Source organism: Aedes aegypti, chromosome 2 (genome assembly GCF_002204515.2).
Source record: "Aedes aegypti strain LVP_AGWG chromosome 2, AaegL5.0 Primary Assembly, whole genome shotgun sequence".
NCBI classification, from domain to species: domain Eukaryota; kingdom Metazoa; phylum Arthropoda; class Insecta; order Diptera; family Culicidae; genus Aedes; species Aedes aegypti.
This window is the reverse complement of record NC_035108.1, coordinates 44,727,722-44,745,787: the sequence shown is the minus strand read 5'-3', so window position 1 is coordinate 44,745,787 and position 18,066 is coordinate 44,727,722. Positions and strand designations below refer to the sequence as shown.

The 18,066-nt window shown below is 40.6% G+C and overlaps 1 protein-coding gene across 14 annotated transcripts in view; it reads left to right on the top strand.

Annotated features, from left to right (window-relative positions):
* The window catches only part of LOC5577073 (supervillin), a 953,578-nt gene that overhangs the window by 407,055 nt on the left and 528,457 nt on the right, over nucleotides 1–18,066 (top strand). For all 14 annotated transcript variants that reach the window (XM_021840691.1, XM_021840690.1, XM_021840689.1 and 11 more), the window contains one exon: nucleotides 8,625–12,675. In XM_021840691.1, the coding sequence (XP_021696383.1) occupies nucleotides 8,715–12,675 (3,961 nt within the window). In that variant the 5' untranslated portion in view covers nucleotides 8,625–8,714. The remainder of the gene's footprint in view (nucleotides 1–8,624; nucleotides 12,676–18,066) is intronic.

Genomic DNA, 18,066 nt, shown 5'->3' with positions numbered 1-18,066 from the left:
AAGACACTGGAACCATGATATCATGACAGATAAGAATGCCTTTCAGATATGTGGTAAAGTGTTTTTAATAAAGCATAATAATAATAAATATGATATCATGAGTCATAATCTTGTTTTTGAATTATTATCTCTTCACATGTGTGCCATTGGGTAACGGTTGTATTTTGGACCCTTTATGGAAGTGATTTTTGGGTTTTTGTCCCAATTTATTGCACAGCGTAATCAAATCAACGAATATGCCATAACATAGAGCAAAGCGTCCTCTATGAGATGAAAATGCTCGCCCGGTCATGATATCAATCAATTCAACATCACTTGTTTCGATAAACGATAAACTACAAGCGGATCTTACCCATACAATGTCCCCCAGGAGAGAATCGTTATGTCTTATACCAGCATTAGCATCTAATAATCACATAAGAAAATATTTTATTTCACAAACATTGATCATTTCTCCGTATATATGGGAAATAATTGATGAACAGAATGTACGCGGCAACGCCGATCTACTCAAATCTGAGTTGTTTCAACGCAAAACCGTAGTTGAGCCCAATAACCCAAATTTGGCTAATTTTCCAAGGCCTCCATTAGGTACTTTGCCTTTGAAGCCATAAGAAAAATTTACTTAAATTTGGTTTGATACAACGCAAAATTGAGTTCATTCAACCCAAGCTTGAGAATAATGCATTTACCCAAATTTGGCTTATTGGGCCAAACTACCCCCCTTGGGTAGGTGCAGCTCTCTCTGTTTTTGACAACATTGGTGGGGAAGAGAGAGAATACCGAGAGATTTTGGGTTGAGAGAATAATCGATATACTTATTTTTGGGTAAAGTCAACTAAAAAATTAGGTAAATTGTTTTTTTTCCGTGTAGTTTAAGTAGGGCATATAATGATCAATCATCACTGAATCATCTATATCGTGGTGTCTCATCAACTGATCCAACCAAAATACGGATGTCATCGTTGCGAGCCGCAATCAGAGAAAAATTAAGCAAAAAACTTCATGATATAAACAACAACGATTGAATGAGCCTCTGTACGTGCCATAAATTCTTTTGTTCACATGACTTTTACTGTGCGCCGTGTGTTGGTGCTGTCTCGCTCTCTCTCACGGGCATTTTGAAAACAGGGCGCACAGTAAAAGTCAAACGTTTTATAGCATGCATAGGCTCATGACAGCAACGGCGAGGTTGAGAGAATGAGAAAAAATATTGTTGGATTCTATTCCTCTTCATGGAGGCGTTACTCTTTTTGACAGCCAAATGCAACATTTCCGAAGGGGTTGCACTAAAGCAGCCCGTTATTTCGCCAAAACCTGTTTTTTTTTTTCGAAGCACTACTGGCAGCTATACGTTCAATGAGTATTTATTGCTTTGCCATGCGGACGCATATAGTGCTGGATGAATGCTGTTTCAAATACTTGCTGGTTACTTGGGAAATGATATGCGAACTGAATTGGGTCCTAAAATGTTTAATGAATTCTTGTTTTTATTTAATAATACGAAAGAGCATGTTCTTGCAACTACTTTAGCCATTTTTCTAGCTCAAATAACGGTCATAACATTTTTAAACTTCAATTTTAAAAATGGTTCCAAATATGAACCTGACACTTGTGATCATGTTTGACATTCACTGTTTCGACAAAAATGCCACAGGGCTTATAGTTTTAACACTGGGTTTGTTCCTATCTGACATTTCGAAAGGGACACGGAAAACAAAATATACCCAATATTTGAGTTTAAACCAAGGGGTGAGACAAAATCTCAAAAATCATAAAAAAATGTTTTTTGGACTTAAACAAATGAAAAACATTTAAAAATTGAGTAAACATGTGTTTTTGCCCTAAACTTAAGCGTTTGATACTAAAATTGGAACAGGGCTTTAGGACCCTATTAGTCTTTTGGTTTAAAGTGAGAAATTGTTAAAAAATTGCCCTTAGGGTCAAAAATAAATAGAGGTCCAAATTATATTGGTTACCCTATCCTACCTATGAAATTGTGGAAGTTGCTTTATGCTAATGCTGGATCATTTGTACCGTAATATCGGGTGAAATTGATCATTTTTCACGGTTTTTCTGGTGCGTTTACTATTATGTTGACAATATCAAACATTTGAATGCAGTAAAACAAGTACGACGGTGAACCTTATTGGCTCATATACAGATATTTTTTAACAAATGTGTTTTCAGTGGTAAAAATCATCACCAAAATAAAAAATCGAGGGATCCCAGGGTGAAATTGATCACTTGTCAATGCAATATTGGTTAGTTTCGAAAACAACTTCACATGCTTAATTGGGCTCTCTGAATCCGAATATGCTTGCTAAAATCTTAACAATACAATAGTTATGAAAATATTGAAAATTAAAATTCCAAGAATACCGCGTAAAACGCCTGAATGTAGGCGATTTCCTAAGGAATTTCATAACATCGAAAAGAAATTCAATACTTTTTCAAATCGACGTAAGTAACTTCCATACGGTTTGGAGAAAATTAATTAGCTACCTGTTTTCTAAAACTGTATTAAAATTAATCTACTTTTTAACATTTTTTCACCGTGTACATTGCTTAAATTTTGCATACAATCAGCTCGCGTTTAATAACTAGGTAGTTTCTATGATTTCCCACAAAAAATATGGCAAAACGATAAGCCGTTTCATTTAGATCCTTACGACGTTTTTGTACCAGTGTAAAATCGACTCAAGTTGTGTTTTGTTTTTATTCGTGGTTAAGTCATTTTGTCTCTCCATACAGCGGAGCAGTGAAAGTAGCGGTTAGGAGGCGAAAGTTGAAAATCTTACTTACGCCGTTTTGTAAATCCGGAAATTAAACGTTCAAAAAGTGAGATTGGGTTGGTTTGAAGCGGAATGTGTAGAATTTCGTCTGCGATACACGGTAGGATCGATAAAGTGAGTTATTTACTTTTCTGACTTGAAGCTGTTTGAATAAGTTTTCGAGAATCATTTCTAAAAACTGAGTAATTTCGTAAGACTTTTGATGATAAAACAGGTTTTAAGTATGTATTTTAAGCACCCTTACAAACTTTCGGGCTGACACCATGTCCAAAACCTTGCTTAGACCTAGAAGTTTAGGGATGTCGAACGAAACAACGAAAGTGATTCTGTAATTTTTCAATATTTTTTATACATTTCTTTAACAAGGAAAACTTCTCAAAACATAATTCAACAAGAAACAAAAAGAGGTCATTCACTTTTGGTTACATTGATATGTACGCTCTATTGGTAAGAATTATATTGGTGATCAATTTTACCCGAATTTACGGTAGTTATCTAACGATTCTTATAATTGATCCTACGAAAATACGCTATGAAATCCATTTTACACTTTTCTGTCAAGGTATTTGGCTGATTTGACAGATCCATTATAAGATGTTGATAATGTCTTCAGCAGGATTTTTCAGTAATATACTTGACTATACTTGAGAGTGAGAGAATTTATCATTGTTACATATTTCTTTTAGTAAAGTTCAGCAAAATTTGTTCTCGACCTATAACAAAGTCCTCTTGAGATCTCTATTTTTTCCTGCAGATTCCTTTGGAAATTCAAACATCTTTTTCCCGCCATCCTCAACGGATTTCTAAAATAAGATTTTCAGTGATTTTTTGTTGAAATCTTTGGGGCAAGCCTCAAAGTATTCCTCAGTATTTTTGTTTTTAGGTGATTTCTGTAAAAAAAAGCGAATTTCACTTTAGTTGTGAAATTTTTGACCATTCCAAGTAAAATTATGGGCAGGTCTATCCAAAAAAAAGACTCCTCTAAAATTCTAGCAGAGCTATTGAAGGTCTTTAGAAAAGATCTAAACACCAAAGACTTTGTCAAGAATGCTGTTTTATTATTACAAGTATTCAAAAAGTGTAACTTATTTTGTTTAACTTTCAACAAGGCAAATACCAATAAAATACATTCAATATCAGTTTCTTTATTAGAGCTTACCTGGTTAAATTACTCGGTGTGTAGTCGCTCTTGGCTTATAGGTAAACTTTTGGCTTACTTCAAAATTATTTGTGACCCAGGTAGGGTGTTCTATGTATTTTGGACAGAGCGTTACGCGTATATCATTTGGCCACTTCCATTTGATTTTACCGTAAATGGCCAAATTATATACACGTAACGGTCTGTCCAAATTACTTTGATCACACTACATGACTGGCAGGATATAGGCAATACATTTTTTTTGCACTCTAACTAGTCGCGGAATCCACTCGAATCTATCGCTGGATTTTTAACGATAATTCTTAGGATATCTATAGTAATATTTATTGGCAGAATCTTAGTAAGATATTTAGTCACGAAATGGCTTGAGAACGTAACAACAGAACAGATTGACGTAAGTTTTTCACTGTTGCACTCAGTAAGGGATGCGAGTGATCGTGCGAGAAAAAAAGTTTGAGTAAGTCTCCGGAATAATCGGGAAAACGACTAATGACTAATGTGTTACTTTGTATGGGTACTGCCATGGAAATCTTTTACGAACTTTTGCTTAACAAACTTTTGTGCTGAATTAAATTTAAAAAAGGTCCTAAACATATTGTGACTGAATAAACTGTTGTAAAGTTAACTAATGTTGCTTGGGATGGAAATATTACTGGTAGGATTTTTGGAAGGGATCTTGCCTTACGATTTTGTCAAGGATTTTGGCAAGAAACTTTCTCAATGTTCCTTATCGGATACTTCGAAATATAATAGTAAGACTCTTGACTAGAACCTTGGAGGATTTCTTCAAAGGACATTAGTACATTATTTACGTGTTTTGAGTGTGGCTGTCTGTAATGTCTATCGACTTCAATATCAACCATTTTCAGAGGCCTGTGGGATGTTTGAAGAACTTTACAGGGGGTTGCAGCTACAATAAAGTTAAAAACCACTGACCTAACCAATTTATGAATTTCATGGCTTGTCAAGCATGATTTCGGAGTCAGATTTTCAACATTCTTCCAACTAAATTTTCCCCATCCATTTCTAGGGAGCTAACGTGGCCTTGATAACAAAGGGAAAGGAGGCAACTTTACGATGATCAAACACTATACCTTCTACAAACATGTGCGAATTACCAAAAGCTACCTGCTAGAGATTTTTGGCTAGTTCTAATTGAGTTTTACGATAACTTAGGATAGATTCCTATGATATTTTGAGACAAATACTTAGTGGATTCCTCTTTGAAGGTCCTTTATGCGGTATTTAAAAAATCCTAGTAAATTTATTGGTATTACGAACACATCTATTACAAATTGCCTAATAAGGTTATCCCTCATATGGTTTTTTTTATTCTGTAAGTTTCTTGGCTGATTCTTCTTAAAATTTTAACCAGATTCGTAGGCAGATAATAGACACTAAGTAGATTGAAATTAATCAAGAGGTTGCTGGCGAGGTCCTTGGCGGTTTTCTTAGGAAATCTTGGTGAATTATTTTGAGATCTCTACGAGCCCTTTTCAAGCGGATTCTACTCAGATTCTTGGCACATTTCAAAAAGCACTTAGAAACTTATATCCTGGGCTGATACCGGACATAATCATTGATGGACTTCTGGTTTGGGTTAACCGAATAGTGATATACTCATGCAGATTTCTTAAGATTTGTTGCAAATATTTGGCAAGCAATGACTGTGAGAAAAACTCAGGAATTGTTTAGGAAATTTCCGCAGGAATTTTTACAGGTCAGTGTTCAGACAAAAAGGACTAGATGATAAGAATGCATCGATTTCTAAATTTTCCTATGCTCTTTTGATACAGATGTACCATCAGGTATATAAGTTCCATTATTACAGCAAAAAAATGCAAATATTTTGTTATTTCGAATGCCTGGGGTACGTTTTCCTGAAACCATTAAAACACTTGGTTCAATCTGTCTGAACACCGACCATATAAAACGTTTAATATTACTAGAATTGTTTTGGATTTTTCGGCAAAAAGTATGTCAAAGATTTCTTATACAAATTTATTTCGCATTTATAAATTTCAAAATCGTTTCCCAAACTTGGATTTCGCCACCCTCAGACAAATCTTTGGCTTGCTTGTTGTAAATAAAAAGCGAGCTGATGAGACGTTGAGGGGTCGTGAAATCCGTGTTTGGGAAGCTACAGTCGACTCTCCACATCTCGATGTTCTACATATCGATATCTCTCCCTATGTCGATGATTTTTCAGGTCCTTTCATTCTGCATACATTTTCACTCTCCATATCTCGATATCCTCCTTATCTCAATATCTCCCTATGTCGATGTGATTTTCATTCCCGATTTTCTCTCCGTATGTCGATATGCCCATTTTCATAGGTTACTAGACTTGATTCTAGGGATTCAAAACAATTTGCAAAGACGAAATGACTTCTGTTTGTTTTCAACTTTTCTGGTAACGGAGTGATTTTCAATCTAGTATTCATTAAAAACTTGTTTTCTGTCTCGATCTCTCCCTTACTCGATGGTCCCTTCGATATCGAGATATTGAGAGGCGACTGTATATCATAGAGAAAGCTTAAAAAAATATTCTTGCAAAATTCTCTGGTTAAAAAAAATCCTGGTAGGATGGCTGATCCAGTGGTAGTGTGTGTCCAATAATAGTGTTAGTGTGGTTTCAGCCAGAGGTAACCAGAAGTACGATTCATTACCAGAAGTTCAAATTAAAAATGAATCCCGATGGTTTACATGAGGTAGTGTTCAAATTAGCGGGGATGCACGGTATAATAGTGAGTCTTCTTGGGAAATCAATATGAACCACTATTATAGGACCAGAAGTTATCTAATACCATTATTAATGGAACATGTTCCAATTACAGAGGCAGTGATTTTTGAAAATATTCAATTTGTCATTCTTGGATTATTCTTTACGTAAAATAGAAAGGAAAAGCTCATTGGCGTAAATACGGGGGGGCTAGGGGGGGCTTAGACCCCCCTAGAAAAGTTCAAGCCCCCCCTAGAATATTTTTACTCTCATGCTAAGCATACGCTTTACTTAAGGGATTTTTCCGATCAGAAGGGTCAAGCCCCCTCTAGATTTGAGTTCAAGTTACGCTAATGGAAAAGCTTTTGAATGACGTATTCAGATATAAAAAACGAGCTTCTCTTATGTTTTGACATCGAGCGCTCTTCTCGAAAAGTTCTGGAGGAATTGTGAAATGCATTATTTGGTTTATGTGACGAATTCTGGACAGATATTTTATTGCATCCAAATCGTATAGTTTTTCAATGAAACGACATTATGTATGCTTTTTCAGAATTTCAAACAACAAAGAAGGTCCTACTGTATACTTCATCGATAACGGATTCCTGTTGAGGTCTTTGATAGATTCCTTGATCTTTTTCTTTCGATGTTCTTAGCAGATTACTTACAATAACAATGATGAATTCCAGACATGGTTTTGAATAAACCCTGACATGCTCGTGGGCAGACTTTTTTTGTCGAAATGCTTGATTTTTGATTCTCGATACATTCCTGACAACAACATCAGCTCTTTCTTAGACGGCTTTTTTTTCACGAAAATCCTTGGAGCATCTTGGAAAGATTTTTGGTAGATCTTTTCATTGATTTTTGGATTACTTTCCAGCCCTAAAGAGATCCCCTTTAAGGCTTTAATGATTGCATCGCTCTCCCCCGTAGAAGCATGCTACACAATTGATGAACCAAACATTTCTCTCTTTTTGTGAGCAAGTTCTCCCTTTGTATCGACTTTGGAGATTATCATGAATATTTTGGTGATTTTTTTCTGAAATCTGCTCAATATCTCAATATCTAATAGTTTAACATTTATCCAAGATTTCATAAGAAATCTCTCCAAGTATCTCACAACCAGTCACGCCATGGAAAACATGACTAAAACGTATATTTCCATCAGATGAGGTTGGCCAGACAATATAGCACAAGTTTTTTTCTTAATTTGCTCAAATGTAAACACTTTTCAGCAGTGCAGAACACTATTCTGGAGGATTTTGCCAAATTGCTTATAAAATTCTAAAACAGCAATGATTAAGTGAAACATCTCCGATTCTAAAAAATAGTAAGCACATCGATTGCCTTACATATATCCTATAGGATTACAACAACTTTCAAGTTGTTTTTTTTTTAATTCATGATTTCAAAGTTTTTATACAGTATCAAAGTTGGATCCAAAGGAATTCCACCTTCAGAGAAATAAGAAACGGTAGCTTTCATCGTTCGAAATGAGCTCGATTCACAGTAAGCTTTTACTCAACGAATCAAATCATTGCTAATTTCGCAGATATGGTAGAAACCCAGACTTATAGAACCGCATTCAAAGTGTCTCCAAATTTCCGCCCCTTGGCGGGAAGCTCCAAGCTGTACCCTGCGTAATAGAATTACGGTTTATTCTCCACACCCTCTATTATACAACAATCCACCAGTCCAACACACAAGATGCCGTTGGCGGTTTTCAAGCACCACGATCTTCATCATCATCATGATCACCGTCGTCGTCGTCGACCGCAGACTAATTCCATTAAAATCGAATTAATTTCCCTCCTACCCTCAGGGCTCTTAAAGGCCCAGTTTGCAGTTTTGCGCGTCTTCCTTTCGCGTCGCCATTCGCGACATGATATCTACATATAATCAATTTACTAATTTCCTCCCTTTCCCGTTCTCTTTTCTCCGCCAGACTGTTCAGACGGCATCGCCCTGGAGGCCCCAGTTGCCCCTACCAAAGGACATAACCTTACACGTGCAGCAACAGCAACAGAAACGCGACATGGACAAGGTACCGAATAAGAGCAGCAAGGACTCCAAGGACAAAAAGTGGTCCATTGGGAATCTGTTCCGTCGGAAGCAGCAGCAGAAGAAGGAACTAGAGTACGACTCAAGTTCTGAGGAAGATCGCAAAGCGGGATTCATACCGCTGAAGAGCAACAGAACACAAGCCGTGACACAGTCCGGCACACTGAATGGGAAGAATCGCAAGAAGCGATCCAGCAAACTAGGAACGTTCGATCACATTGTAGTTAGTCAGAATCAGGCCAATAATAGCTACGGATTCAAGGAGAGTGATAGCGTGAATTCGATAGATAAGTACGTCGTTTCAATGGGAACCATTGATAGAACATCACGCACAGACCGAGGGAAGGTCAAAGAGGGTGAAGAGAGTGATCATGGGTCGCAGAGATCGTCATCTATGACGAGATTCAGAAGTGACGATAGCTTGGGAAACCAAAGCGGTGGATCGCACAGAAAATCACGTTCGGCAAGAACCGAGCGATACTTGAAGCGAATGTCGAAGGACGAAGAAGGCAGTCCTGTTAATCGATGGCACACGCAGCCAATATCGCCAAGTATGCTACACGGAAGCATCCAGTCCGTTGACAATGTTCACAAACGAGGTTACCCAGTTGGGACGCATTCAAGTCTCAGAAACTCCTCTAGTCTTACTCATGTGCCTCATCACTTCCACCCACCTAATCCATACGCTCAGCAGCAGCAAGTCTTCCAGATCAATCCCTCTGCTACTTACGAAAACAGCTTTTACATTCAGAGCAAAGCCAACTCCATACGAGACTCTATCCGAAGTCCTCCGCCTGTCCCTCCACGGGATCCACAGCGTAGACTAACCATTGGGCATCCCAGTGATGCTCGTCCTATTTCCTACGCCTTCGATCGCTATCAGATGAACGTTCAACAGAACGGAAACATTTGGCAACCGAACGGCAAGTGCACCAGTGACGATCGACTCTGGGGTTCAAACGTAACCCTTCAGCACCAACCGACAACCCCTCAAGGTTTTGTAAATATGCACGCCGTCACACCACCAAGACCAGCATCCGTACAGCCGGAACCCACCCAAAAACGATATATCTCTCGGCACCCGATACAATCCAATCCCTCTCCTAACCAGGGCTACGTAATCCTGCATCACAACCACCAACACCAACATCATCACCATCAGCCGCAGCCCCAGGTTCAACAACAGCCACAACCACAAGCTCACCAACAGATAGCTAAACGGCCAACCGAGTACCGTTACGTCACGGACGTAACGCCTCGATCGCGAAAGCCCATTCAAATACAGGATCGCACCTTTGAACCCTACGAGCCATCCCAACAGATGCAGCAAACTACCCCAACCAGCACGCAACCAATCTACGGCTCGACGGCTTACATTCGGACGCGGCCCCTCAAGCAAGCCCCTGAAGAGGAAAGCCCCAAAACTCCCCAACAGTCTGCATCCACATTTTGGCGAAAGCTCGAAGAAGATCAAAGCTCCATTCACAGGCGGGGACGAGCTGCCGATCGAAGGCAACAAGTCCCGGGCGTCAATTCCCGCTCCGTGTCCAGTTCCCGTGCCCTGGAAGTAATGAACCGTCGTAATCACGATCTGTCCAAGGAACTGAGCAATCTTATCTGCGACGACAAGCCTGACGACGATCAGCACAACGTGATCAACGGGCGGCTATACCTTCGACAGGCACAGGAACCCCCGAAGGAAAAATCACGTTCGCCACCGAAGAACAAATACGAGGAATACGTTGCCAAGACGATTGCTCACTCGACCCAAGCGCCTGTTCCTACGTCAACCTATCGGAGATTCAGTGCGGAACGTGATTCTCACACTCCCACCAATATGCACCATGTCAGAAACCCTCCGCCTCCTCCTACACGAGGAATATCCAAGCGCAATTCCTGCTCGGAAGAAGAACTATCCAAGAAGCAAAAGAACGCCAACCTGGAAGATGCCATCAACGAACTGGAAGCCATCTACAAGAGCCTTCGGCTCAGCGACGAAGACCTCCTCGATCGCGCTGAACTGCGTGACGTTCCCACGCCCACCCTGTTTAACCGCCAACCAATCAAACCGACTTCCGATTATGACGACGAGGACGATAGTGGCGATCGCCGTAATTCCGAACCCAACATCGAACTGGACGACCTCAACTTCCGCAGCCGAAAGCGAGCCAACGAGACCTTCAAGAAACTGGAAGTTCAACCACCATTCGGAATCCCAGTTGGCCCTATCCCGCCATCACCCAATACGGATTACCTAAGCGCCCATCCGGCCAAACCCCACAAACCGCGATTCATCCCGAAACACTCGCCCGATCTGGTCTCGGATGATCTGGCCTTCCGACAACTACGCCGTGACAAAGACCACCCACAGAACATCGATCGCCCTAGCTACGTGGCTTCAGAAACAATCGAAGACAAGCCCGTCAACAGCAACATCGTTGAGGACGTCAAGAAGAAACGCAACAGTCACAAGGCCACGACCAACTCACTGGCCTCCAACATCTACAATCTGATCCAGCGGGATGCCGCCAAACCATCCGGTGGAAACCTGGAAGACTACTACCGAGTCGAACAGGTGTCCAAGACCAAACCGGAAGTCGAAGACGTCCCGTCGGATGTTCTGGTTGTCCCCAAGCCCAAGAAGTCAGTGAAAAAAGCCGATCATCCGGTGACATCCCGAACCTCCAAAAGTGGCTCTCCGAAGATCACCGGAGGAGCGGTGTTCAATCTTCCGTCGACGCTGAAGTCGAAAAAGGGAACATCAACCGTGTCGGACAGTAGCAGTTCGCCAAGCACTCCGACACAGAAAACCCCTAAGAGCAACGGGGACGGCCCGGTTATTGTGGGAGCGAAACACAAAGCCGAGTTTGAGGATATCTTGAATGCCATCGCTCAGGAAGCGAAGGACACCAGCGAGAAGTTGGGAATGGATTTGGCGGAGCTGCGCAAGGAGACGAAATCGGTGTCCAGTGGGACGAGTCCCGAGACGAAACCGAAGAGTAAACCAATTGCTCCGCAAAGCAGCAGGAAGTCGTCGATCAAGGTGGATGAGAACGAAATCGATGAGGTGGCCGAGGCGGCGAAGTATTGCAGGGAGATGTTGAAGAATGTGGTTGAAGCGCCGAAGCAGTTGGATGAGGAGAAGCTAGTCAAAGAGATTGAGGACACGTCCAATGCGGCGATGTTGTGTCACGGAATGATCAATCGGGTGATGATGGTGACGCAGCCAGTTGTGCAAGCACCGGAGAAATCGGTGCTGTCGGGGTTGATTCAGGAATTGACGCCGAGAGTGGATGGTGAGGAGACGTTCGATAAATTGTCCAGACGATGCCAGGAGCAACTGGAAGAGCTTGAAGGGGTTGGAGATGGAGAGAAGTCGACTATTGAGAGGGATTACGAGAGCCTGGTGGAGAGTATCAATCCGTTGGAATCTGACTCGGATAAGAAGAGTACAGAGGAGGAGATCGATTTGATTATGAAGGAGTGTGGAATTGAAAGCGATGTGCAGATAACGATAAATTCAGTACCTCTGGAGAATCAAGAGGAGGTTGTTGAGAGTAGAAAGTATAGTAAAGAATCCAGCTTGGAGCTGAGCGATGTTCGCGGGTCTTCGTTGACTTCTACGGATCCGAAATCTTCGAGTGAGACGGAACAGTTCCCAAAGTCGTCGGATATTGCGACGTCTTGCAATCTGCTCTCGTCGAGTGATTGCTTCAAGTCCAACGGCAGTACTTCGTCCGCTGCCAGCTCGATCGTATCGGTACCGATCGTGTCAGCAGTTGATTCGACATTGGTGGAGGTTATTCCGGTTCCGGTAGGGGCAGCGTCTGGTGCGTCGCCTCCGTTGCGCCGTACGCCGTCGGATGTCGAATCGCAGTACAACTCTTCCGAAGAGCTGGCGATGATCTTCGGCATCAAGAGTCCAACACCGACAGGTAACATCACCCATCACGAGAATGCGTGTAGTGAGCAATCATTGTTGTGTGCATCCGATCAGCATGGTGTGTCCGCTACCAACAACAGCAACACTGAAAACACTAATAACACCACCACAAACACCAATACTGTCACTACTTGCGCTAACACTAGATATCACGAGCTGGATAGTTTCTATCGATCCGCTAGCTTTACCCACGGCTCCCATCTCGACACGATCGAAGAGGACTTGCACGAGTTCGAGCTGGATTGTTGCGAACTGGACGGTGCCACCGGTACCGAAGGCGATCGGCAGCTCACGAATCCGGAGATAGAATCAACCACTACTGATTCCGGGAACGTGAGTCTGACTGATTTCGGCAACGAGTTTTCTTCGGAACGGCGCGTCACGTTCGTGAACGAGATCCAGATCGATGCCGGGTACGCGTTCCGAAGCGAGATACAGATTCCGGAGATTTTCGTCGAAGACGTCGATGAGTGCGATGGAGTCGAGGTTGAAGAAGTTGAAGTTCAACAAGCGGTAGTAGAAGAACTGTCGACGAAGACAGCATTGGAGGAGAAGTCGGTTGAAGACCCGAAGGTCGAGTCATTGGAGGAGTTTGAGAAGATCGTTCCTAAGGAAGACGTATCGAATCTACGAAGACGAACGAACAACGACGATCGCAGCGAAGACGGTCGAAGTCAGCCCAGTGGATCGAGCAAACCGAGCGCAAGCCAGGGAAAGCGTAGTGGCAGCAGCATCGTTCAACCGCAGCATGTCGTGCTAGCATGTACCTATGGCTTAGCCAATAGTAATTTTGACTACATTACCGTTATTGCTTTGATCATAGCCATCATTACATTATTCGCACTGATGATTTTGTAAGGCGTTTATAAAGTACGCAGCCATTAGAGCAAAGGGGATCTCTTCGTTCACCAAAACGGGCGAGCCCTTTTTATGGATTGAAATTTCTTGCACACATAACCCCCAGAAACGCTTACGTAACTTGCTTGAATGTAAGTTACGATAAATGACGTTTTTTTCATGTAACCCAACTAGCATCCGCAGCTGCACCCGCGCTTGATTGTTATGCTTGATGAAAAGTCACGAGTAGTCGCGAACGCCCCAAAACTATGCTTATGTGTCGTTGTGTTGTAGTAAACAAATTTCATCTCTAATTAACCGGTGAGGACCGTGCAGGAGAGTCCAATCGACCAGCTTCGCTTATTTAGTATCAATTAGAGAGTAAAATTTGTTCGTGTGCTATATCGTAGAAATGTGTGTCTAGAGCCGATGATAACGCATTGCGGCACAGCCTTCTAGATGCGTTGTCTTCGCTCTGATCAGTAGATGAAACGGCTGCGCCCTTTCTGACAAGTAGGCGTCGCGCAGTTTTGCACGTTCTTTCCGATCATTTCCGTTCTTTGTAGTTCTCGTTGTCTTTTCTCTGTTCTCAACCTATCAAACCTTACTTGTATCAATATCTATTCTCTTCCGAACTTTTGCTGTGAATCGACCAACAGCAACTGCAGAATCCAGCTCCAGCAATCAGCCTTCGCCTCCGGCACTGGAGTATTCCCGCGGGGACTATCGGGATTCCGGAGGAATCCAAAATCTTTGCTTCTGTCTTCTCTAGGGCCGTGCAAATCTGCGTGCGTGCGTGAGTGTGCGAGTGTTTTTTGAGTGAAAATTGGTGCTAACCTCACTTTTTCACTGACGGCCGATCATAAAAGAGAGGTTAGGATCCATTGTCAAATCAGGAAATCTTCATCAAAATTAGATCTAAGAGCTTAATTCTGCCTCCGCGACATTTTCAATCGTGTAATATTGTAAATTGTAAATTTTTGTATGATAAAAATTCGTTATATAGACTTAAGTGCTCTGGTATTTCCTACGCATCGAGTTTTTTTTTGCGAAATCTACCAATTAAAATTTAGCCCTTAGACGACTGCATCATGTGCCAATGAGAAGATAATCTTACCTTTTTTGATAACTAATGTTTTAGAGCTTAGACCTACTGTTACCACTAAAAACTAATACTTACAACGCTACTTTAAGTAATCGTCATTAAAAGCCACTTTGGGAACCCTTTTCTTTTTTTGTACTTCTAGATTTTTACTAAGTGTTACCGATCATTGTTGCCCTCTCTTCATCACACACAGACAAATAGAAATATACGGTCACAGTGCCACTTCATGACAAATAGCCTAGCAAAGTAAAAAAATACCGCTTTGAATCTGAATTGTTTATAAATCCCATAAAAATATGTTGTATAAGCAAAAAGCCCATAGTTACTGTAATCGTTGTAAAGTATATATTTGTTTCAGTGTACATGAGTAGCGATAGGAAGTTTATACGACAAAAAGTGGAACAGCGTTGCGTCTGTCGCACGTCCGATGCTGTAAACTGGGTACTTTTATCTGTTAAATTTTAACTTTTATAAACTCCAACACAGCCAAGAAGAGTTGGACAATCCTTATCTGAACTAATCTTTCCTTACTAAGGATGAAAATGGAAAAAAGTTATATTTTTGTTCGTTGTTAATTGGTAATAAACTATCGAGAAATATTTGAGGGTCCTTTCTTTTATTTTCCACCATTTTATTTTAGGTAAGTAGAACAAAAAAGAAAATTTTCTGCTGTTTGAGGAATGTCGCTTTTTGTGTTTGTTGCTTTATTTGAATGTGCCTTGTGCAATTTTTGCTTTCGTGTTATTTTTTCCCGACATTTTCATTAGTGCGATCATCTTCACTTGTCGAAATGCTCTTATTTCCATATCGATTAATCTACCCGATGTAAATATCAATACTAACCAAACAAAACCTTCTCCTCAATTGTACACGTTTCATTCGCAGGAGCTTCCAAACCGCCAAATGTGCGATAAGATTTCGCCCTTCGCTCTTCTAACAATCCAAAGTTGTCATCCTTCGTTTGCGCCAGGAGATTTGTTCTAACCATAGAAAAGTAATCATCGAAACGATTTGATGTAGTGTCATAACCATAGCCGTTCGATTGCATTTTATCCGAAAACGAGTCCCTGTTTGTCCCCCAATCACTAATTTCGATCGAAATAGAAACTAATGCCTTGTTTGCAGCTCAAACGAAAAGTGTTGTACACATAAAACGTAGATAGAAAGTCTGCTTAAACGTAATAAAAAGCGATTAACTAATAACGAAATGGAAACGCATGGTGTTTTACTCATTATGATTTGCCGTTGCTTGATGTGTGGTGAGTATCGAAGCTTTGGTTTGAAATATTTCCATTGGAAAGAAAATTGCGATGATGTGGTGAGGCCAATCGTTGCACATCGCATATGGCGATCTGAAAGCTCCGGAAGACTTTGATGACATGAAAATTCACCACTGAAAGCTGCTTAACGTTATTCAGAACATAACTTCTTGCGTAGACTTCTGGCGGTAGGTAATCGAAGCTAGTATAGCTCTGATCGTTCAATTAAAGTTAGAAAGACTTCAATATTTAAGACAAGATTTCTACTGCCAGAAAATAGTTACCAAACTTTGATATGTTTTAAAATATCAGAAAATTTAGTTTGTCCAACCAGATATGTGTAGATTGAAAAATGAAAGAAGATTTAATATGATGTCTCGCTATTTGTACCACATTTTCCAACAGGTTAACGATAAAACGAAACGTTGTTTTTACAATTCAGATTGAAAGGTATTTTGTTCAGTTCCATGGAATTTATTGAACATGGTATTTTCACGATAAAAAGGGATTGTTATGTAAGATAGAGTATAATTTGTTCCTTACTGAATTCAGGACAGAACCTTGAATAGAACAATATAATTCATTGTACTTTTATCGGATGGTTTTCAAGGCATTTTTCTCGCAAAATAATAAAATTCATTCTTTTTTTCCACAAACTTTTATTCTGCTGTTATACACGTTGTAGTAAAAATTCTCGCGTTATATAACTTGAAAATAATTGTAGATGTCCGTAGCTATTGAAAATTGGATTGATCACTTCTGTGTGATTATTTCTTTGAAAACCGTCAAACGGAGGTGAAACTTACAACACATCTAGGGTAACTGGGTGTAATACGCCCCAACGGGACAATACGCCCCTCTTCATTTTCACGGGATTGAGGCTCCTTTCACACATAAATATGATTACATATCTTGAATATTCGCGAAAAAATGATGTTGCGCATATATGTTCTTTGAAAATTTGTCTTTGGTCAAACGGAGAACTTACAACACATCTACATGTATCCGGATTGATGTTTCTTGTAGCACTGAGTGGAATTTCTTTATATTATTACATCGTTCAATAGACCATAGGGCTTAAACGGAAGCTTTCGGTAAGGATTCGAGTATTATTTTTATTTTGGTTGGTTTGCTGGAGGTGATTCGTATATAAAAACAAAACTGAAAATCGTACCTCGTATCACACAAACGGTAGAAATATGTCATTCTAGGTATTTGCTATCAGTTATAGTTTTAATATTGTATAAATGGACTAGATAAAAATTTTGTTAATTTCACGTTTAACCATTAAAACAAAAACATTTTTACTACCCTTGTAGGATAACTTGCAACAGCAATTTCAATCTTAACTGCTAGATGTTTCTTGTCACTTGTCATCAAAAATACATGAGAAAGATTAATTGGACATATTTTGTACAATTACTGTACAATTGTTGTACCTTAATCAATTGATTACACGTTTAATACAAAATATTAGAATTATTATTTATATTAATTAAAAATATTAATTTTTAAAATGCACTGTGTTAAATTTTGTTGATTTCATGGGCTTTTTGAATAGCGCCCAACCCGTTGATTTAAGCGATGTAGTTTGTTCGGAGAAGTATCTTGGTATATTAGGGCGCATCTTTTTAAGTTTTGAGCTCAATCCACCTAGCACTTACTTACTTATTTGGCTTTACATCAATTATCTTGATAAAGCCTCGCCAACAATATTTCGCCAATTCCCTCGGTTCATGGCCGCTTCTCTCCATCCTCGACTGTGACCCACGCTCTCCAGGTCCTGGTGTACCTGGTCAATCCACCTAGCTCGCTGCGCCCCACGCCTTCTTGTTCCGACCGGATTCGTGGCGAACACCATCTTTACAGGGTTGTTGTCCGGCATTCTTGCAACATGCCCTGCCCAGCGTATCCTTCCAGCTTTAGTTACCTTCACGATACTGAGTTCGCAGTAGAGTTGAGCGAGCTCGTGGTTCATCCTTCGCCTCCACACGCTGTTCTCCTGCACGCCGCCGAAGATCGTCCTTAGCACTCGGCGTTCGAAAACCCCAAGAGCTTGCATGTCCTCCTCGAGCATAGTCCACGCCTCATGCCCATAGAGGACTACCGGTCTTATGAGCGTTTTGTACATCGTGCATTTGGTGCGGGGGTGAATCTTTCTTGACTACAGTTTCTTCTGGAG